A 19,475-nucleotide genomic window follows, 5' to 3' on the forward strand; every position below is an offset into this window, starting at 1 on the left:
TTCTGCACAAGCTGTGCTAGGCCCTTACCTTACTCTTCCCCCTCTTATTTTCCCTTCACCCAAACATTCTTGGTTTGTAAAATCTTGGTATCATGGATACACTTTTGTATCCTGTTTGGACAGGGCTGAAAGAGTGGAGGAAAGGAAAGAAAAGGGCCAGTGCCGCGGCTCACTAGGCTAATCCTCCGCCTGTGGCGCTCACACACCAGGTTCTAGTCCCGGTCGGGGCGCCAGATTCTGTCCCGGTTGCTCCTCTTCCAGTCCAGCTCTCTGCTGTGGCCCGGGAGTGCAGTGGAGGATGGCCCAAGTCCTTGGGCCCTGCACCCCATGGGAGACCAGGGGAGGCACCTGGCTCCTGCCTTCAGATTGGCACAGCGCACCGGTCGTAGCAACCATTTGGGGGGTCAATCAACAGAAGGAAGACCTTTCTCTCTGTCTGTCTCTCTCACTGTCTAACTCTGCCTGTAAAAAAAAAAAAAAAAAAAAAAAATCCCACCTGCTGGGGTGGCCAGGCTCTCCGTTGTGCAGCCTTGACACGTGGCTAAGGGTGAAGTCCACATGCTTTATATCCTGAATTCATGCCAGTTGCATGTATGCAATAGGTGCAAGTCAACATTCTTATTCCCTTATCTTTCATGCACCATGGTAGCGTGAGGGTTTCCCCAGGAAAATAAGCTGGAAGGAAGGCAAGAGCTCAGAGGGGTCCCCTCCCAATATGGCCCCACTCCACTGTCACTTCCAACCCGAGGGTGCATCCTGACTCTTCTTGCAGCATCTGTGGCTTCTATGGCTTTCTGGCCTCAGCTTGCCTTGTAGCCTCAGGCTGGGCTCTGCTTGGGATTATACCACAGGCCGTGGCCTGGACACAGCAGCCATGACAAGGACATAGCCCCCAAAACGAGGCCCATGGTTCCCACGGGCGATACCAGAGGGGAGGTTTTGTTGGAGAGCCAGGCCAAGAGCTGCCGCCGGAACATCTCACACAGACACACCCTGAAACAACCACGTTTTGCTTTATTAGGCGTTCCATGGTAATATAACACAGAGTTCTTAAGGAATCATAAACACGAGACTTGTATTTTACCATAATTATTTTGCCATTAAGACAGTGGTTACAAAAAAAAAAAGTACTCTTCGGGCTACACACATTATCAGCGTTAGCACTGAAAGTTCCTCCACTCAGGGGTCACATCACAATTTCAATTTCAAGGATTAAAAACCATCTATTATTCAATCCTACACTGTTTTAGAGCATCAAGTCACTGCAGTTAATCAGTTCTGAGACACTGTCAGTTTATTTTAGCATTTACATATGACATTCATTGAACACACACACAAAGCAAGCCAACAAGTAAACATGCTTACACAGCCTGGGGAATTTTCAGGTTTTAAATCGTTTCTTAAGAAAACCATTGAACAACCAAAATTGCCATGATCTGGTACAGGAAAAAAAAAATAGGAAGACTCAAGTGAATACTGAAGAGCTGCAAGTGTTTCTTAGAATTGAAACAAACTTTTTTTCCAACTTGTTCAAATTTTCTCTAAGTGCAGGTGAGGAAAAAGAGAAGCAAATATATTAAGTCAACCAATTATTTTTTTTAAAGTGCAATTTACCTTTAAAATAACAAATAAAACAACAACAACAAAGTTCCAAACCCCAACCATAACCCCAAAGGCATAACGTGAGGAGAGGCGAGTGGATGGTGTGATGGCCTACTTTTGGATGTTACGCTTTAGGACAGCGGGTCTGGCTTTACAGAAGCCTGCGAGCCCAGCATTGTTCCTAACAACCCGCGGACACAGCTGGAAGGCCCTGCCACACAAGTCAGCAAGGACAGGACTGGACACGGAGGAGGGAGCCGGTGGGAAAGCGTCACTGAGACAAGGAGCCGGGGTCACCCTAGGTCTCTGAGGGGCACACACGTCTAACTGGTAACGTTTTCTCCCCAAAACAGAGCCGATGTGACGTAGTAGCAGTGCTAAAACTGACTTTTCCTCTTGCAAAGTAAAACGAATTTAGGTCAAAATTTCCAAGGGTTTTCTGAATTTATAAGGCCTCCCTATATTGCATTATGTCTTTAGAAATAATTGGACAAAACAAAACAAAACAAAAAAAACTTTTTGTTCTCCCCAAGGTGAGGAGCCTCAGTGTGGTCTAGATACATGCCCAGGAAACTGCAGGACGGGGGAGCCAGACCCCTGCTGGCTTAGCACTCTAAGCAGCTAGTCGCCAGTGGCCGTTGGCTCAACTGGGTTACAAGGCTGGACCTACGGGTCTTGACTTCAACCAATCAGCATTGCCCAGAGGAAACCCGCGCAAGGTGTGCAGCCTCCAACTTCTGCATCCCGGCGCTGTTTGCGGTTCCATTCTAGGCCCATGTGCGATCGCGTGGGCAGCGCAACCCAGCCTGGCCCTGCGCCTGACCCTGCGCCTGACCAGGGTCTCGGATTCAAACGCGTCGCCTCGCGATGGCAGAGGGTAGCACCAGTCTTACATGGACTAGGATGACAGATTACCATGGCGACAGTGGCAAAACTGGAGTCCTTCCGGGCAGGTCCTGGGACCACCGTAAAATGGGAGACTGGGTGAGGTGGAAAGACAGCCAGAGAAGAAGGGACATCCACTGTCTCAGAGACGAGGGCCAGAGAAAACACAACAAGAAGAGAGACGTGAAAATGTTCATGAATGAAAAAGCTAGAGACAGAGAGAGAATGCAGTGCACACACACAAGAAAATGGTGGAGAGAGAAGAGAATCCTCAGAAGATTCGGTACGCAGCAAAATCTAGGCCAAAAAAAGAACACCTGCCCGTTGAACACATCTGATCCAGAAAATGATGGCAGTGGCCGTGTGGAGGCCCCACGCGACCCCTCTGCCAACCCCCTGACTCAGCACGATGGTTATGTAATTGTATCATTAGGATGTCCAGTTCAAACCCCTTGTGTTAATATTAAATTAGACTTTCCAATGGACTATTAAAAAAAAAAAAAGATAACTCTCCCACTCCCAGAACCTCCCCAGCCCCACAAAGAAAACTTTTAATTAAAATAATTTTTTTAAAAAAAAGAAAAGCAGAAGGCAGCTCTGGGCAGTTCACTTTCTCTTCCCTCAGTGAAAAGCAGATGCTACGGAGTACAGCAGAGGTTCGCGATGCAGACCCCTCTTGGTGATTTGCTTTGTGGTGCATGTCTGAGTGTTGGATGCGGTTCTGTGTACGGGTGGGTGGATGCCTAGGGAAGCGGTGAGCGACACCGGGAGCTCCGCGTGGCGGCGGAGCAGGGCCCCACAGGGCGCCCCATGAACTGGCTGCCCCACAGTAACTATCACAGGCTCTTAAAAAAAAAAAAAAAAGGAAAGAAAAGGAAGGAAGGAAGTCTCAGAATGTCCTCAGGTGTCCCATCCCCGTCCCCAGGCAGCCGGTGGGGCCAGGAGCTCTAGCCCAGGCTGGTGATGTTGGCACGGCCGCCGGGGGGCGCCACGATGCGCTGGGTGGTGCGGCGGGGAATGTTGTCATCGATCTGTGCGCCTGGAGAGGGCGGGAGAGGAGAGAGGAAGTGAGGCTTGGGGCGCCCGCCCCTGCTGCAAACTCAGCGCCAGGGCGCGGGAGCAAGGGCGCCGGCACTCTGTGTCCTCCCACAGCCCCACTGCAAGTTCAAATGGGAGAGGGGCCAGGGGTAGCCCCCAAACCAGCCGCGGCCCAGGGCCACCCTTACTGAAGCCGGCTGCGTGGATCATTGGGAGATGTGCAACCACACAGGATCCAGCACTAGGGCTCCGTCGGCCTCCGTCCCCATCCGTCCCCAGGCGCCCTGGTCCACTGGCCTGAGCGCACCCTTTCTGAAGACACACAGCCCCCTCTCTGGCACTCCCTAACCTTGCAGACAATCAAAAGCAGGAGGAACCATGGGCCAGGCTGAGCATCCCTCATCCGGGAAACCCAAAACCCAAATGCTCCAAATCTGAAAGTCTCAGAACGCCGACACAACGCCTCTGGTGGAAAATTCTACACCCAACTTCGCAGGATGGGCTGCAGCCCAAATCCAAGTGCACTAAAAATACTGCATAAAACTAGATTCAGAACACGAGTCTCAGGTACACATGGAGCACACAGGCATTGCGTTTAAACCTGTACCATACTATGCATATGCAAATAGTCCAAAATAAAAAAAAAATCCCAAATAGCCCTGGGCTCAAGCCTTTTGGATCAGTCTTGACCTGTGCCTTCTGTCTGGCCCGGGAGATAAGAAAGCAGCCATCACTAAGCCCATTGCACTTCATGGCCAAAGTAAGGTTTGACATTTCTAGATTCCTTTAAAAATGAATAACCCCTATATGGCACAGATGGTAACTTTCTCAAAATCAGGCATCTGACAAGAAAGAAAAAAAAAAAAAACACCCTCTGATTAACTATTTCTTTTCTAAGCCATTGGAATCAGGATACCCGTCTGTAGCCCAGGAAGCCAGATGAGGAGAGGATTCTCATAGGGGCCATATGAAACATACGAAGTTCCAGGTCAGGAAAGTGTAGAGTCTGGGCCCTTGGCTCTCACCAAGCAGGTGGCTAACAGCTATCAAACGGCTCTGTTCGCAGCACTTTCCATAAATATGAACTCAGTTACTCCTCACAGCAACCCCACGAGCTATCGCTGTGACCCCGGTCTCACAGAGGAGGAGACTGCGCGGGAGGTTAGCCGGCGCTGGAAGGGACGGGCCCTCTTTTCACCAGATGCCGTGCGCGGAGGAGACCGCCCTCCTAACTGCATTGCACGGGCGCCACAGCATTCGCGATGGAAATTCACCTCAAGATTCTGAAACCCCAGGGGTCATTTATTCTGAAAATGCATCTCGGCGGATACTAGGCTTCCCACTTTGGGAGGGATGGGACTGTCATTCCCTTCCACTTCTGCCCCCTTTTCCAATGCACCAAGCTAGGAGCGTACCGGACAAGCTGAATCCAGACTGGTGCAGGTTGCGGACAGGCGGGGCCTGCTGCTTGGCGGGCGACGTCTTGGCCGAGGAGGCGGGAGTGACCGTCTTGGGCGTCACGGACACCTCGCACACGGGTCCGTCGTACAGGCCGCGGGGCACGCCTCTTAGCTCCGCCAGCTGTAAGCACAAGAGCGCCCCCCTCAGGCCACATGTGCAGAGCACACCGCCCTGACAGCCCTCCTGACCCAGAAGGAACAGAGCCCAACACTGGTCTGTTAGACTGGGAACAGGGGCATGGCCAGCCCACCCAGCTGGAGCCCGGTAACCGTTACTCAGCAGGAACTGAAGTTTCTCACCATTTTCCCCTCACGGCCCTTGAACTCTAAACCCCCTAAGAATGCCCTCATAATGCTGTGAAGAGGACCTGCGGTCAGGGTCAAGATCCAGTCCAGACCTTCCTCTCTAATCCCACTCTCCTGTTAACCTCCTCTCAGCCCCTCCTGCCTCCCCCTCCCCAAGCCCCAGCACTGCAGGCCGTTCACCATACCCCAATACGCTATGGGTGCCAAGCTCCTGGTATCCTGCCCACCTACTTCCTGTCTCTCGACTCTGACTTGATAAATTCCTACTCAATATCAAAACCCAATTCAAGGCCAGCACCATGGCTCACTAGGCTAATCCTCCGCCTGCGGCACTGGCTCCCCAGGTTCTAGTCCCGGTAGGGGCACTGGATTCTGTCCCGGTTGCTCCTCTTCCAGTCCAGCTCCCTGCTGTGGCCCGGGAAGGCAGTGGAGGATGGGCCAAGTGCTTGGGCCCTGCACCCGCATGGGAGACCAGGAGAAGCACCTGGTTCCTGGCTTCGGATCGGTGCAGCGCGCCGGCCGTAGCAGCCATTTGGGGGGTGAACCAACGGAAGGAAGACCTTTCTCTCTGTCTCTCTCTGTCTAACTCTGCCTGTCAAAAAAATTAAATTAAATAAATTAAAAAAAAAAAAAAAAACAATTCAAGGGGCCGGCACTGTGGCACAGTGGGCTAAGCCTGCTGCACTGGCATCCCATATGGGAGCTGGTTCCTGTCTTGGCTGCTCCTTTTACGATCCAGCTCCCTGCTTATGGCCTGGGAAAGCAGTGGAAGATGGCTTAAGTGCTTGGGCCCTTGCACCCGCATGGGAGACCCAGAAGAAGCTCCTGGCTCCTTGCTTCGGATTGGTGCAGTTCTGTGCATTGCGGCCATTTGCGGAGTGAACCAGCAGATGGAAGACCTCTCTCTCTGTCCGTGACTTTACCCCTCAAATAAAAAAAAAAAATGAAAATGAAAATGCCCTCTGCCCATGACCCTTTCCCCAGCTATGGTTTCATCTCCTGGGCCCTCACCAGAGACTCCTCATCGTAGCATATACCGTAGCCTCCCTTTGCTCCGGCTGGCTGGGGACACACCCAACTGCCCCCTCAAAACGTCACCTTCCATTCATAGAGTCCAGGTTCCCCTCGTCCCGGCCACCCTCTCTACTCATCTTGTTATTCTGACTCCACCTGCTTCACAATAGGGACCTGAGCTTATCCCATGTTAAAAACAGTCGAAAAGAACAAAGCCACTCACCCTGCTCCTGGCCTTGATACGCTTGTAAACAAAGTCAGGGAAGGGCTTCCGGGGGATGTAGCGCCCAGAGCCTTCGGTGACATGAAGCGTGCCGTCCTCCAGGACGATCTTCCCCTGGCTGATGACCACCAGCGGAGAGCCGCGGCACTCCATGCCTTCGAAGATGTTGTACTCCAGAGACTGCAGGAAGAGAGCGCAGGGAACCTCAGAGTGGGCCCTGCCGCCGGGGCAGGACCCCAGCCGTGCGGCGGCATCCACTGCCCCGATGCCAGACGCCGGGGCTGGTCCCAGCACCCGCCGCCCCAGCAGGCAACTTCATCTGTCCTCCCTGTCTAGAATACAGGATCAGCCTTCCCACCTCTCCCGGTCTGGAAGGAAAATGATGGAACAGAACAACTGCAGTGTGTGTGTGTGTGTGTGCGCGCACATGTGCGCGCAAACATGACACAAACACAAAAAGATATCTCCTATTAGCAGCGAATTCTTCCCACCAGCTCAAGGTCCATTCAGGCTGAGTTCCAGAGGCCTCCTCTGACCAAGTTCTAAACGTGAAGAGGTTTTAACACCGGCTTGCCTGGTTTTCCCATCTGTTTGGGGTGTGGCTAAATTGCTACTCCGTGGAAGCCAGCTGCCCAGGGATTCGCACCCCAGGTCTGCCACTCACCAGCAAGTCCCTGATGCTCCTCTGAGCCTCGCCTTCCTCCCCCAGAGGAGGCCGGGCACGGCCCCCTCTGCAGGACTGATGCCAGGACCCAATGAACCAAACAAACAGAAGCAGCTCGCATGCTACTCGGCACAAAGTAGGCACTTAGGACATGTTCACTCATTCACTGCCTGGCGTACTGCACTTCGCCATCCACAGCGCAAGCCTGCTGGTGTCCAGGACATCATGCAGTGCCTACATCGAGTCCAGCTGTCCATAAAGGAGCGCCTAGAAGAGTTTTGGGGCTCTCGCTCCTGGCGAAAAGCCGGAAGCAGCAGCTTCAGGACTGTAAATGATTTAACAGCGACACACCCAAGGGTCGCATCACAGCTCAGCATGCGCAGAGCCTACCCTGCCAGCTGTGAGGCAGGAGCGCTCCATCACTCATCAGCTGCAGACAGTACTGACCTACATCAACGTGGGTGCCCTGGAACCACCTCTCTGGCTGCATGCCTGGAAAATCCACGCGCAGGCCCAGTGGCAGGCCTGCCAGTGCCAGTTAGCAAGACACTCCCATCACAGCTCATCATTCCTTGTGGGAGGAAACACTGTAGCACCCAGGGCGGGGGGGGGGGGGGGCCTCCTGTAAGCTCCCAGCTGATTCATGCTGCATGGGCATCCTGGGTGCTGGCTCGTCAACAGGTGAGGACAGCAAAGAGGCCCCGTGAAGGTGTTACCTGCAGGGCAGGGCCATCGCTCTGGAGGGGTCTGGGTGACACGTCTGCAGGGCATAGACTCTGTTCCCGAATCTGTTCTCCCTCCACATTCTCTCTTCTTCCAGGCCAAGAGCTCCAAACGCAAGCGCCCACCCCAGCGGGGTCATCTGCAACTTCAACAGTGAGCCCCGCCTGCCTCTTTACCTTAACCTCTGGGGGAAGGGTCACTGGAAGGGGGAAGCACTGTGTCCATGTAACGCTGATGAGAGGCTGCACACAGGCTAGCAGGGAAAAGCTGAACAATTTTGGGTTCTAATTCTGGCTCAACCACAAAATCACCATGTAATATTAGACTGGTCACTTAAGCTCACTAAGCCTCCGTTTATTTATCTTCCCCATTGGGATAATAATCTCAGCCCCTTTATTGAGGAGCCCAGATGAAAGAGCAATTGGGAATGTGGCAGGAAATGCATGCTGAATGGGTAGGGTCCCTGGCCAGGGCCCTAGAGCCCCTGGAAGAAGCCACTGGGGACTCCCAAAAGCTTGGGAGCTAAGTTCCACACAAGTGCAACTGTAAGGCGGCCCGTGGAGGAGGAGGAGGGAACGAAGCCAGCTATAACTACGGAATTCAGCAGCCTTCCAAGAAGCACCTGCCACCCACGCACCCACAGGTGCAGAAGCTGGAGAGGAGCCCACACTCACCCAGCATCTCTGTCCAAATGAGAGAGGAATGGGATATGGCAAGGGCCCAGGGCTGTCCTGCAGAACTGCCAGAAACCTGCCCTGAGCTGTCATGGCACGTGGGGGACGTGTCAGTCACCGGCCCAGGCCGTGTAACGTGGGCAGTCTGGAATCATCTCCCCTACGGAGCCAATTTTCAGTTTGGAATTTCACCTAGAATAGCCTCTCCACTCATTCAGAACTCACTTCAAGATTCCAATGTGTTCCTTCTACCCGTCACCCATTTCTCCTCCAAAGCCTCTACAAAGTCCACGTTCTTCCAGTTTTATACTTACAGTCATACCTCGGTATCCACAGGCGACTGGTTCCAGAAACCCATCCCACCACCCCCAAATCCATAGATGCTCAAATCCCTTATATAAAAGGGTGTAGCCTGCCCACCTCCTCCATTTACGCTTAAAGTCACCTCTACTTCATTCGCAAAGCCTAATAGAAATGTAAATGTTGTACAAACAGTTGTAATACTACCTTGCTTAGGGAATAATAACAAGAAAACATCTGTGCATGGTCAGGATGGCCACAGCTGGAGTGGACCTAACTACATCATACACATCAATAACAACTTCACATTTTCAACCCATAGTTGGCTGAATCCATGGATGTGGAATCCACAGAGAGAGGCTGGATTGCGTGGAATTTTGTGAGGGATCCCTGGAACCTAAAAGCTATGTTTCCAGTCCACTGACCACACAGGTCAGAATCACAGAACACACAGAGTCCTTGGCTGAAACCGCCCCACGCTCGGCTGAGGGGCCTCAGATATTATTCAGTTGCTCAGGGTTCCATTCATTCCCAAGCTCTGAAGCCTAGACAAAGAGGCAAGAGATGCCCCAAACCTGCAGATCCTTAATGCCATGATCAAGTGGCTGGGCAATGTTTCGTTTATTTAGGGAGAAGTCAAAATCGACGCATGCCTTTGGACAGTAAGAGCAGCTGTCATTCATGTTTCTGGACAGCAACACTGGCATGAGAAAACAGTGGCTTAAGGGAGTGTGAGTGCCCAGTAGGAGTAGACCCTGGCCTATTTCATTTAGGTCCCCTGTGCCAAGCACCATCACGCGAGGTGTTGCACCAAACCATGAAAATGCAATGCTGCCTGACTTCCAGAAGCTTCTTCTGTGCTGAGCCACTCTAAAGACTCTGAGGGTCTAAGGACAGGAAAGCCATGGTAACTCAAAACAAGGATGAGGGCTCACAGATCTCACTGATGCTAATGAAATAGCTATCTGTATTTCTTCCTCAGTGACCTGCAGCTTGTATCTTGGGAAAAGTCCATTCTTATCCCATCAAGTTCTTTTTGCAGCTCCCAGGACCTGCCCTGCCCTGCCTCCATCTCTTTCTGGGACTGTGATTCCTTGGGATGGGGTCTGCCCCGTTAACAGGTCTTACACTGTTGTGTGTCTTGGCAGAGATGGTTTTAATGCTGTCGGGGTCCCAGATGACCAGGTCTGCGTCGGATCCCACAGCAATGCGGCCTTTCCGAGGGTAAAGGTTGAAGACTTTGGCTGCATTGGTGCTGGTCACAGCCACGAACTGGTTCTCATCCATTTTCCCAGTGACCTGAAGAACACAGCACATATACACAGGCACATAAGTGCCACAAAAGCAGGTGGAAAGGATGAAAGAGAGAACACTACTCAGCAATAAAGGAACAAACAATCGACGCACAAAGTAGCTGGATGTCCTCTACAACGAAGTACAGGCACAGACCCAGGCTTCTAGTCATCTCAGCTGCAGGTTGCAGCCCCACGACTGGCTTTTCCTGGCACTTCATGGGTGCCAGTCACAGTTCCCTTCCCTACCCTTCTATAAATTCAGTAGAAAAATAGGCAAAGGAAATGAGTGGACATCAAGAGCCAGGAGGGCCAGCATTGTGGCATAGTGGGTAAAGCCACCGCCTGCGGTGCTGGCATTCCATATGGGCGGTGGTTCAAGTTCCAGCTGCTCCACTTCTGATGCAGCTCTCTGCGGTGGCCTGGGAAAGCAGTAGAAGATGGCTCAAGTCCTTGGGCCCCTGCACCTGCATGGGAGACCTGGAAGAAACTCCTGGTCCTGGCTTTGGATTGGCACACCTCTGACCATTGCGGCCAACTGAGGAGTGAACCATCAGATGGAGGACCTCACTCTCTTTCTCTGCCTCTCCTCTCTCTGTTTAACTCCGACATTCAAATAAATAAATAAATCTTTAAAAAGAAAAAAGAACCAGGAAAAATACAAATGGTCTATATGCATATGAAAAAATATTCACTACAAATGAATTAAATTTAGCATGAAAATGGAAGTCTGCTCTTCAAAACCAAACCAAGTTTTTCAAGTATATTTAAGGATGTGGAAACTTTTTTGTGATCTATTAAATTTTAAAAAAAGAAGCTACAAAACAGTATGTGGGATACCAGTGTTACTTACATATCTTGTGCAGTCATGCCCTAGCAAAATGATCATTGTGATATGTGGAACATGGTGATGGTTTAGTTCTGGAATAAGGATATATTATTTATATAATCTGAAAAAATCATTTTAAAAAATGGAAAACCTTTTCTGCTATTATATTTTTAAATATAAAAACAAAAAGGTCCAAAGATTTCCTAAAAGTCAGTACACAGTTGTTGGCATTATGGCGTAATAGATAAAGCCACCGCCTAGGACGCTAGCTAGCACCCCATGGAGAAGCCGGTTCAAGTCCCAGCTGCTCTACTTCCAATCCAGCTCCCTGCTAATGGCCTGGGAAAGCTGCAGAAGATGACCCAAGTGTTTGGACCCACGTGGGAGACCTGGATGAAGCTCCTGGTTCCTGTCTTTGGCCTGGCCCAGCCCTGGCCACTGTGGCTATCTGGGAGGTGAACCAGCAAATGTAAAATCTCTCTTTCTCTGTCTCTCCCTCTCTCTCTCTCTCTGTATCTCTGATTTTCAAAATAAATCAATAAATTTTTTTTTTAAAAAGTCAGTACATGTTCAAAGCAGGACTATAAAAGCCAGTGGTGGGTCAAAATGCTAAATATCCAGAAACCCCCAAAAGACACTTTTAAGGAAACTGATCAAGATTCCCAAGGGGAAAAAATGAACTGTGAAAGCCATCAGGTTGCTAAGTAAGCTTTTATCTGACTAACCAGAGAATCATATAAAGACTGTACATTTGTAGTCTTTACTGTTCCATATCACAATGAGCAATACGCATGTAATATTTAGGAGGAAATGTCTTATGAGAAGTGGGCTTAGATTTCCAAACCTAAGACAGATTGTCACTTAAGATTCAGATTCTAGAATGTTCTCAATTGTTCCTTTCAAGGCCTCAGATGAGGAGGAAGAAGAACACTGAGGTCCACCCATGGGTGAGGCCACTGCTCCTTACCACAGCCTTATCCCAGATGACGGACATCCGCTCCTCAGTGCCGTTGGTCCCCTCGGGAATCAGCGTGAAGTTGTCCTTTCCTACAGCCTTCTGGGCAGTGTTGAAAGTACAGTGGGCACTGCCAGTGACCTGGAGGTCGCCACTGGAAGGAAACGTACAACCCAATACTGAAGCACCATTATAACGCTGGGTACCCCACTCTGTTCCATGGGTGACACTGCACCAACCACAGGGGAGTCCTTCTGATGCCACATTCATCCCCTTGGACTTTCCAGGGGCCCAACTGTTTCATATGGAATTCTCTCCCAGAATGCTGCCAGAGTGCTAATTCCTCATTCACGTCTGGCAATTCTAGAGTGGTGAACAAAGGTCTATGTTGGCAAGCCTTCTCTCAACCACCACGTTGTCACCTACTGGCCCAGTAAGTGTGAGCAAAAGCTTAAGAATGTAAAATATGAACAAGTCATCAGAACTCACCAGGACAGCAAGGAGTTGAGAAAGTCTGGAGTGGTTGGATCTGGGCTCAGGGGTGGGGAAGTGACAAAGGCAGCAGCCTTGGCCCAGTTCTTGCTCCAGTAGTGGGAGCCATCAGTTCCCAAGCTGGCGGTGATGGGCTCGCCATACACCACGGTTCCTGACGAACAGAACACACAAGGCTCAGTCTCACACAATGAGGAGGGCAGGAAACCAGCCTTTCTGGGAGTCGCCACCTGCCTGGTGCATGACAAGCATGACAAGGGTGTCACCATCCCTTCACAGGAGATGCCAGCCTAGTCTCACAGAAGAGGAAGCTGATCAGGTAGCCCCGCTGGCTGGCCAGAGTTGCTCATCAGTCGCATGCACCCTACACTTCACCTTCTGTTCTACAACTCAACACACACTCCCTAGGTGATCCTGCAAGCTGCTGAAGGCTTCCGCATCCTACACTGTTGCTCGTCAGCCCTGTAGCACCATGTATCCAGTGCCAGGTGCTGTCTAGACTCTTCTTCCTGAATGATCGGTAGCACTTTGAACTTGACCTCGCTGTCCAGCAAACACTCTCTCTGCTCACACTTCCCAGCCCCCTTGCAGTGCCTAGTTGTGGCTCAAGGTCTGTGAGAGGAAATCACATGTGACATCGCCAAGTTGAAGTACTGGAGAGCAAATACACAGCCCTCAGACCAACCCCAGAGACAGCCGGGGTCCCCGAGTCACCACCTGAGACAGGAGCTGCCCTGGACAGCCACCGGGGCCACAGCTGACTTTGAAAGAGAGAAAAACTAACTTTGCACAGTGATGCTACTGAGATTTCAGAGTTTCTGGAAGTCTAGTCTAATTTGATGAATACAATATCCAAAAATATTAACTCTCTGACGCCCAGACGTAAGCCAGGGAGTTGGAAATCATGTATATCCCTTGATGGCCAAGGCTTCCGTGCCTGCTCTAAATTATCTTCTGAAATGGGCCTTCAGCAAGTCTCCCCAGAGTTTTGCGAAAGAATGTCAGATTCATTTGTTTTCCCAATCCCTCCCTACATCACCATTCCTTCTCCAAGACACTTCCATGGGGGATATTTATGGAAACCTATCTTTCCATGCTATTCTCTTGCACAAAATCTTCCGAAGCAGCCTCTCTGAATTCAAGGATTAAAGCAACCTCCCCACGGACACATCCTTCCTCTCCAAAGCCCATCTCTTCACCATTACCCAAAATTCTATTCAGGAGGCCAGTCTCCACTCCAGTAAATGCCAATCTTTCTATTTTTTTTTTCCTTTCCTCTTGATGGAAACACCTTGTAGCTAACTTAGCTGCCTGCACTCAATAAATTAAATTCATTAAATAACCCAGTGTCTTATTAATTAAAGGCATCTGAGCTTGAACTTGATCTCAGGTCAGCCAAGTTTGCTCGCCCCCACCTCATGCTAACTCTCACCCCACATCAACCCAGCCAAGCTCCCCTCTTCTGCAAACACAGGGCTCTCAAAGGCAAACACGTGTCAGTGAGGAATGTGTTTCCCTTCCTCTCCACAGCCTTTGCAAAGCCTTATCACTTGATAATACAGCACAGCACCCTCTTGGCCAGCCACTGGAGGGCTGGCTCCACACAGCTGCCCTCTCCTGCCTCAGGAATTTCACAAAGGGGTCCCTGTTCAGTCAGCGAGTGCTGGGGGCCACAGAAGGCAGCTCACTCCAGGCCATCAGTAGTAGACCCCACACAGGAGGGGAGAGCTCCAAAGCCAGGGGACCCATGGCCCAGAAAGAAGACCCAGGAAAAAAAAAAAAAGAGTCAAGTTCAGAATGCCCAGAGGGGTCCCGGGTTCCTGATCCACTCAGGGCCTTCCCAGGCAGAAGGCAGTGCAGGGGCCAGCTGGGTGGCTGCCAAAACTGCTCCCACCCATTTCCAAATGGAAAGCACTACATACTGAGGAGGCTTTGCCCCTGCAAGGATCTTCACGAAATGCCAAAGAACAGCCTGGGATTCTCCCAGGATCTCCGGCTCCCGGCGTTTGACTGGAACGTCAGACTGCTCTGGTCAAGTGTAACTCTCCTGACCCAGCCAGGTCTGCGGGTCCCACAGGCCACCATCTGTCTGAGCACAGAGGTGAAGTTTGTCTAAATCATACAAAAACAGAGGCTGCGCAACCTTACAGATATGCTGGCTTTGTCCCCGTGAAAATGTTCAGGAGACCAAAGGTGCCTGGAGGAAAACAATGGCTGTGTGGTCCCTGAAAATCCTTGGACGAGTGCACACATTTCTGAGTGTCCTGAAACTTGCTAGTGCTTGTCCTCTTGCTCAATCTGCCCCTCAATGGGGCTGCGGGTGCGCACGTACGGCAGGGACTGGTGCTTGGGAAGTGGCCTGAAGCCACGGGCGTGGAAGCTGAGGATGCCGGGCCTCACCTCTCCCCGCAAAACACAACCGGGACTGGGGTTGGGGGGCACGGAGCTGACCGACAAGGGGCTATGTGCACAGGAGCACGCATCTCGCCAGGGAATAAACTTGACCTTCAGCCTCTGGAAAAAACAGAACCAGGTCAGAGCTTCCAAGGCCACAGCTGACCAGAGTCTACCTCCTTAAACTCTTGGATCAGGGCCAGGCCTAGACAGGCGCACGCAGGGGCAGAAGAAGTGGGCTCCAGGGCAGAGGCGTCTGGTGGCTCATTTCTGCTTTGCTTTGTTCCAATTCTCTGAGGGGTCCAGAGGTCCTTCCTGTCTTTTGGTCTCATTCCTTTTCTTCAGCACGGGAGTTAATCCATCATGTTCAAGGCCTCTACCCCCAGGGGTGGTTGGATCCATACACAGGGGGTCATGGAGCGTCTCCCAGGGCTCCTCTCCCCATTCTGTAAACACTGTGCACCAGGGAGCCCAGCAGGGGCTGCCAGAGTTCGATCTGGCCACAGACACCGCTGAACTGTGCGCCAGAAATAATTACCACTAATAATAATAAACCACAGAACGGCTTAATTGCCCTTCCTGCACTTCTCTAAACACATTGCTGATGCTTTCTTGGCATCCGTTAGAGCTTCGTGATTTATTTTTTTTTTTTCTCCAGGAAAAGTCTAAACTGAAGGATGTGACCCCAAAGCAGGCTCTGGCAGGGGACTCTGCAGTGATGTTTATTCACAACCAGCCTGGGCCTGCGTGCATTCATGGGGAATAAATGGAAGGCCGGGGTTTAGAAACGCGTGACAGCTCCTAGCTCTGACAGTTAGTCATCTCCCATGGACGAGAACCAGGATGATAGATCTTATGTGCAGCTTAGAATGCAGCCACAAATGCAGAGCGAAAAACCAACTGGGTGGACAAAGCCACGGACACACACACCTCCACTCTCTTTCTTTTCAGAGAACCCGCGCCGGACCCCATGAGCCTAGGACCCACACTGTCCAATTTTGTCACTGAGGATGGTTCTGGAACAACAAAACCTTGTGGAGGAGTTTTCTGAATTGGTGCTGGGGTTTTGGGAATCAGCTCTCTAATGTGATTCAACTTAAAGGCATGAAAGAGGATATTTCCAGTAGTAAAGAGAGCACTGGTAGTCCACGGCCTGATGGTGCAATAAAGATACACAAATATCAATCCTGCACACTCCAAATACATGTAAGAGGCAAGGTTCTGAGATCCCGTGGATTTGACATCTTAGAACATTTTTGTCAGGACCCAGCATTGTAGCGTAGCAGTAAAAGTCGCACCCCACATGGATGCCAGTTTATATGCCGGCTCCTCTACTTCCAATCCAGCTCCCTGCTAATGGCCTGGGAAAAGCAGTGGAAGATGACCCAAGTGCCTGGGCCGCTGCCACTCATGTGGGAGACTGGGATAAAGCTCCTTTCTTCCGCCTGGCCCAGCTCTCGCTGTTGTGGCCATCTGGGGAGTGAACCAGCCGTTGGAAGAGCTCTCTCTATCTCTCCCTGTCTCTGTGTAACTCTTTCAAATAAATAAATAAATCTGTTTTTTAAAAAAAGCACTTTTGTCAAATCAATGAGTATAACAGTATTAGTTGGTTGGCCCTAATTGTGCTGCACAAAGTAAGGAAAGAATGAGCTCAGGGACCCCATAAATACGTCAAGAACCCCATAAAAGACCCAAAATGTCTATGTCTGCCCTAAAGAGTGCCTTCCTACAGGTGCAGAGCCGTGATGGCTGTAAACAAAACCCAGGATCTCATCCACAAGTAGCTGAATTAGAGTACAAAGGAAATCCTCAACCTCAGGCAATCTGCTGTTAAAGTGAAGCATTGATGGGACAGAATCCGGCCTCCACACAGCCTTCAGCTTCTGGCGGCCACATCACCCTCCCAGGTCTCCAACCTGGTCCACCCTGCAGATTTCACACCTGTCAGCCCTACAAACAGGCAGGCCAATTCTAGGGGGAAAAAAACTCTCTACAACCAATTGATCAATTGATCAATCGATCAATCTTTCTCCCCCACCTACACCTCTCCCTCCCTCCCTCTCTTTGCTTCTGTTTCTCTGGATCGCCTTGACTAATACAGTATTTGGTGAGACTTCATGACATTCGCAACCCAACCCACCTGCTACTCTCAATCCGAATTCTAGGCTCAAGAGTACTATGCGGTGCATGAGCTGAACACTAAGGTCCGTCCTCAGGTTGGAGTGGTCCTCAGAGGCCCTTCTCAAGGTGCCCAAGCCATTCCAACTGGCCCACAGAACATAGGACATCTCATCTGGAACTGGGGCTTCCAGCGCTTAATGGCCCTCAGCTGTCGCTACAACTGTTCTGAATATTTCTGCATCTAGTGTGCAGGGGTGGGGTGGGGTGTGGTAAGGAGGAGGATGAAGATGTCCACCAGATGAGGTCACTAAGCACTGCCCACGGGCTACCATTCACACATGGAAGGCATCGTCGGCCATGCTAGATCTCACACGTGGACCAGATGCAGGCTAAGGGAGCCCAGCCGAGAGGAGAAACTCCCACAGGAGATTCTCAGTGCAAAGACAGCTGACCGAGAGCCTGGAGTCGTGATTCTGTTTCCCACAGGCCGGATGACCAGGGGCCAGAGGCTCGACTTCTGCATTTCCATTTCTCTTCCATGAGATGAGCCTACTAACCCAATGGATGGCGAAGTCTTTTTCAAGAGTACCATCTGGTGCTGGCTGTGTTTTCATTTCCTTATCTGCAAGCGGGGTTGAAGCCAGGAGAGGTGGAGGTGGCGGACCTCTGGGGAGACAGGTGTGCCTGTGACCACAGTGCTTCCTGCTGCAGTGTCTGGGTGGGGAGGCAGCCAGGGATCACTAGGCATTGCCATCCCGTCGTTGTCCCGCCATCGGCAGGATTCTGACTCACAACAGCTAGCAGTTACTGAGGGAGACTGAGGGCTCCCCGGAAGCTGGGGCTGACACTTCTCTGACAGCATGGGTTCCCTCCCCAGCGAGTGAAGGTACAAAGGCCTACAGCATCACCTAGGCAAAGTCCACTGACGAAATGAAGAACCTCCCCACTTCACAGATGAAGAAGTGGGGTGCCAGGAGGCTGGCAGTGCCTCCCATTCGCCTCTGGGGGCCATCAGAACCCACCCGCAGGAGACAGACAAACCTTAGCCAACAGTTCTTAGCCCAGGTCAGCAGGCTTCTGCTCTGCTTGTCTAACAAGCTCAAGGTCATGGCAGGCTGTGGGGAGCAACTCGGACTAGACTAAGTTACTGGAATTAAGACTTATTCTATGCATCTGCTCTCCCACAATATGGCGCTGGGAGAGGAGTAAACAACTTCTACGCAGCTGCCTCTCGCCAGTTTGACTGATGAGCTGCAGGAGCTGATCCTGCTCCTGATTGGAGGAGAGCAGCGTGCTCGGCGTGTGGGTAGCAGAGTTGGGATTGGTGGAAGAGGACTATAAAGGAAGAGAGAGACAACATGCACCAGGAACATCCGGATAACATCTGAGCGGCCCCTGAGAGAGCCGGCCGGCGGTATGCCGCTCCCCCGCGGAAGTGGGTAAAGTGGCAGGGGGAGCCGCCCCTCCACGGAGGTGGAGGGGTCGGCAGCCAACCCGGGAAGAACCAGCAGCAAACCCGGGAAGGGCCGAGCAGACAAAAGAACAGCGCAGGGTCCTGTGTCGTTCCTCCACGAATGGGGAAGCGACAGCAGGCCTTCATTCTTTTATCATGATCATAATTTGTTAACAGTGACTACACGCATCTTCACCAGCATTATCTCATTTAAATAGCATTATGCTGGGAGTGAGCCACCCCTGGGAGACGGGAAACTGAGAGTAGAGATGATACGGAAGCAGCTCCACATCACGAGGTTTGGTGCACAGGGAAGCTAGGGTTTGACCTGCGACAAGATATTGATCTCAGGCAGTAAAACCTTAACACAACCTGGCACTGTTCTCTTGGTCATTTGGGGATCCTTGCTTCGGCATTAGCCAGGCCTCCACTGAGTGTTGGGCTCCAGTTTCTCCCAGGTCTGCTGAGAAAGTAAACCCCGGCAGACACAGCTCCCACGGATTCCCCATATGAAAATACTCTCAAACCACGAGGTCAGACACCAACAGGGCTACCTGGGCCTGAACTCAACGCCCAGCGAGCCAGCCCCAGTTCCACCTTTCACCAGCTCTGAGCTTCCGTTTACTCAGCTGCAAAGAAGAACAAAATGGAAAACCCCTGCCTGGGCTGCCTCCCAACAGGACGAGAGCGAGCCTCATGTGCCGGGGAACTTAGCCCGTTCTTGCTTGTCCACACCGGAATGCACCGGAATTCCTTTCCGGCAGCTCAGGTTTGTGTCGAGCTAAGACTCTCAAGGACTAAAGGGCGACAGTCTGGATGCAGAAGCCACTCTGGGAATCAGGGCGTGAGCACGGTGGGGCTCACACCCGGAAGGTGCTAGGCCAGAACAGAGTGCAGGCGTCCCCTCCTGGTGCTCGGCCTCCAGGACACACCCAGGCTCCAAAGTTCCAAAGACAACAGAGAGGGCACTGGCACCGAGTCGGAGTGCCGGAGCGGAAGTAGATGCTGCAATAGCATCCCCCAGCTGCACACACAGGAGAAAGGGCTCTG

The 19,475-nt window shown here is 51.5% G+C and overlaps 1 protein-coding gene across 3 annotated transcripts in view; it reads right to left on the reverse strand.

Annotated features, from left to right (window-relative positions):
- Positions 1 to 994: 994 nt before the first annotated feature.
- The window catches only part of DPYSL2 (dihydropyrimidinase like 2), a 149,978-nt gene continuing 131,497 nt past the window's right edge, over positions 995 to 19,475 (reverse strand). For all 3 annotated transcript variants that reach the window (XM_051842554.2, XM_002709455.5, XM_070068271.1), the window contains exons 9-14: positions 12,455 to 12,611; positions 11,978 to 12,119; positions 10,018 to 10,188; positions 6,529 to 6,708; positions 4,941 to 5,106; positions 995 to 3,526 (exon numbers count right to left, since the gene is read on the reverse strand). In XM_051842554.2, coding sequence (XP_051698514.1) covers positions 3,435 to 3,526; positions 4,941 to 5,106; positions 6,529 to 6,708; positions 10,018 to 10,188; positions 11,978 to 12,119; positions 12,455 to 12,611 — 908 coding nt within the window. In that variant the 3' untranslated portion in view covers positions 995 to 3,434. The remainder of the gene's footprint in view (positions 3,527 to 4,940; positions 5,107 to 6,528; positions 6,709 to 10,017; positions 10,189 to 11,977; positions 12,120 to 12,454; positions 12,612 to 19,475) is intronic.

This window comes from Oryctolagus cuniculus, chromosome 2 (genome assembly GCF_964237555.1).
Source record: "Oryctolagus cuniculus chromosome 2, mOryCun1.1, whole genome shotgun sequence".
In the NCBI taxonomy this organism is placed as follows: Eukaryota; Metazoa; Chordata; class Mammalia; order Lagomorpha; family Leporidae; genus Oryctolagus; species Oryctolagus cuniculus.